We start from the raw sequence: 2,846 nt of genomic DNA, 5'->3' as shown, positions 1-2,846 counted from the left end.
ATGGTGATCAAGTTGACAGCTCTGCCCCTCTCTTCACTCCGATTGCCAAAACCTGCCTCAGATCGATGAACGATTATAAAATCGATCATTGACCTTTGGCCTAGGGTGCTCGGTTACCTACTACACTTATGATCATCCCTATGTTCGAACATTGGTGTTTGTTATGGACAATCCATGGACGACATCCACAGAAAGTGCCAACAACAACAACCACCTCTTGATTCATATTCAGTGAGGCCCGTTCCTCCCAATCACAGCCCTCAGTATTCCATCTTGCCCACCGTGTGCGTTGAAGTCCCCAGCAGAACGATGGAGTCCCCTACTGGAGCCCCATATCTGAGCCTCCATTCAAGGTCTCCAGAAGGCCGAATCTCTGAACTCCTTTTGGTGCATAGCCAAACAACAGTCAGAGTTCCCCCCCCATCCCCGCAGGCGTAGGATGCGACCCTCTCGTCCCCCGGGTAACTCCAACGCAGCGGCGCTCAGCCGGGGGCTTGTGAGTATCCCCACACCCCTCCTGGGCTCCTCACACCTTGGGCACCTCCGGAGTATGACAGAGTCCAACCCCCTATCCAGGAGTACGTTCCACCAGAACCAAGACTGTGCTACAGAGGTAAGCCCCACCGATCTAACTGGTAAGCGCTCCACCTCCCGCACAAGTTCCGCTCCTTCCCCCACAGAGAGGTGACGTTCCACTCCCTAGAGGCCAGCCTCTGCCACCCCGTTTTTCTGGTCCGTCGAGGCCCCTTACCTTCACCACCTCAGCATAGGCAGCGCACCCGACCCCATCGGTTTCCCTCCCACAGGGGTGATCCATGTGATGGAGATGGGTGCCAAGTAAGCTTTCTTTCGGGCTGTGCCCGACCGGCTCCGTGCAACCCCGGCCCCAGGGCCGCTCGTCTGACTAGCCGCCGCTGGGCCTGGCTCCAACGGGGGCCCCGGCCTCCTGGCCAGTCAGGTCACTCCCTCTCTACCTCTATCTTTCATGGGGTTTTTTGACTCATTCTTTTTTGGGCCCCTCACCTACGCACCACTTTGCCATGGGAGACCCTACCAGGACTCAAGCTCCAGACAACACAGCCCTCAGTTCATAGGTACACCCAAACTCTCCACCACATAAGGTGGATGTTCGAGAGGATATGTACTTAACGAAAAAGTAGAAATAACTGACCTGGTCTTATTATTCTAGTTTCTTCAAAGTACCTCCCCCCCCTTTGCTTGTTTGATAGTGCTGCAAACCCTTGGTGTTCGTCTTAATTCGCTTCATGAGGTAGATAGAAGATAGATAGATAGATAATAGATAGATATATAGATAGATAGATAATCTGGGTTCATAACATTTTAACTTAACTAATAAAAGCCGGTCATCGGGCAAGAAACGAGACTCAGACGGTATGATCAGTTTGGATAGAAATTGCAAGAGGGGAGCACATCAGATAGCCACCTATCTGCAAGCGTGACTTTTCGAGAACTTCCGGGTATTTCCTGCAAGTTCTCTTTCTTTATTGAAAGTCAGACACCAGAATACCAATGGGAGGACCTCTGTTATTTGGTTATGGCTCCTAAAAGACAGGGCAAAGTGCAGGCTGCACTCTGCCTCCTCGACTGACCTCGGATCAATACACTGGTTATCTCTGTGCCATATAGCAGTGGAGAATTTATTTCCTCTTGGTCATGCAGCAGCGACTAAGGAAACACAGACACATTTTGAATGAAACGCATTATTGTTAAATGTGCATTTGGTGGAGATTAGAAAATATAATAACATATAATTCATATTGACCAGCAAGATATGACATATACTATCATGAAAGCTATACTTAAAGGCATAATATTTTAATACACTACGCAGAGAAATATGAAATAAAGACCTATAAAAATGGAAATTTTCTCTGTCAATAGTACTGATAGATGGATAGAATAATAGTGAATAGATAGATATATAGATAATCGATAGATAGATCGATGGATAGATGATGGATAGATGATAGATTGATAGATAGAAGATAGATAGAGAGATAGATAGATAGATGATAGATTAGATGGACTAGAGATATAGATAGATATATATAGTAGATCGATAGATCGATCGATGATGCGATAGATAGATGGATAGATAGATAGATAGATAATGGATGGGATAGAGAGGATAGACGATAGATGATAGATCGATAGAGGAGGATAGATAGATAGACAGATAGATAATAGATGGATTAGATGGATGGATCTATAGATAGACATATAGATAGATAGATAGTGTAGGGATAGATAGATAGACAGCTAGATAATAAGATATATGGATACTAGATTAGATAGATGATAGATGGATGGATAGATAGTAGTCTATAGATGATACATAGATAGATAGATAGATAGATAGATAGATAGATAGAATAGATAATAGATCGATAGATGTTTATTTGATCCCAATAATTACGGTGTACAGAGCGAAGCACATGTACATTAGTCACACAACACGCATATAAATAAAATGAATCCTAGGAAAAATACACATACCTACCGTATAACGTTAATAATAATATAATATAATAAGAATAATGGAAATAAATTATATAAAATACAGAACAACTATTTAAATATAGATAGGACGCGAACAAAATGGTCAACTGCCTTAAATATAACTAAGTGATGCTACAATGTAAATGAAGACATCAGAGCAGTTTGCCCTTAGTGGGCGTAGGGTGGTGTCTGAAGGTCTCATCACCCCCCAAGATGACCTACAAGAGTTTTACTGCCTGTGGTAGAATGCTTTCCTGTAGCGGGTCCGTGCGGCATCGAGCTGTCCTGAGTCTCTTATGCGTTTTCCCTGCGTGGTATCTACTGAC

General features: G+C 44.1%; 1 protein-coding gene across 1 annotated transcript in view; it reads left to right on the top strand.

Annotated features, from left to right (window-relative positions):
• Window positions 1–550: 550 nt before the first annotated feature.
• LOC116686629 (C-type mannose receptor 2) overlaps window positions 551–2,846 on the top strand; it is a 51,101-nt gene continuing 48,805 nt past the window's right edge. Inside the window, exons 1-2 of the mRNA XM_032511650.1 lie at window positions 551–613; window positions 704–837. Of these exons, the coding sequence (XP_032367541.1) occupies window positions 551–613; window positions 704–837 (197 nt within the window). The remainder of the gene's footprint in view (window positions 614–703; window positions 838–2,846) is intronic.

This window comes from Etheostoma spectabile, unplaced genomic scaffold (genome assembly GCF_008692095.1).
Source record: "Etheostoma spectabile isolate EspeVRDwgs_2016 unplaced genomic scaffold, UIUC_Espe_1.0 scaffold406, whole genome shotgun sequence".
In the NCBI taxonomy this organism is placed as follows: domain Eukaryota; kingdom Metazoa; phylum Chordata; class Actinopteri; order Perciformes; family Percidae; genus Etheostoma; species Etheostoma spectabile.
The sequence above is the reverse complement of the archived record's forward strand: the minus strand, read 5'-3'. Positions and strand labels throughout refer to the sequence as shown.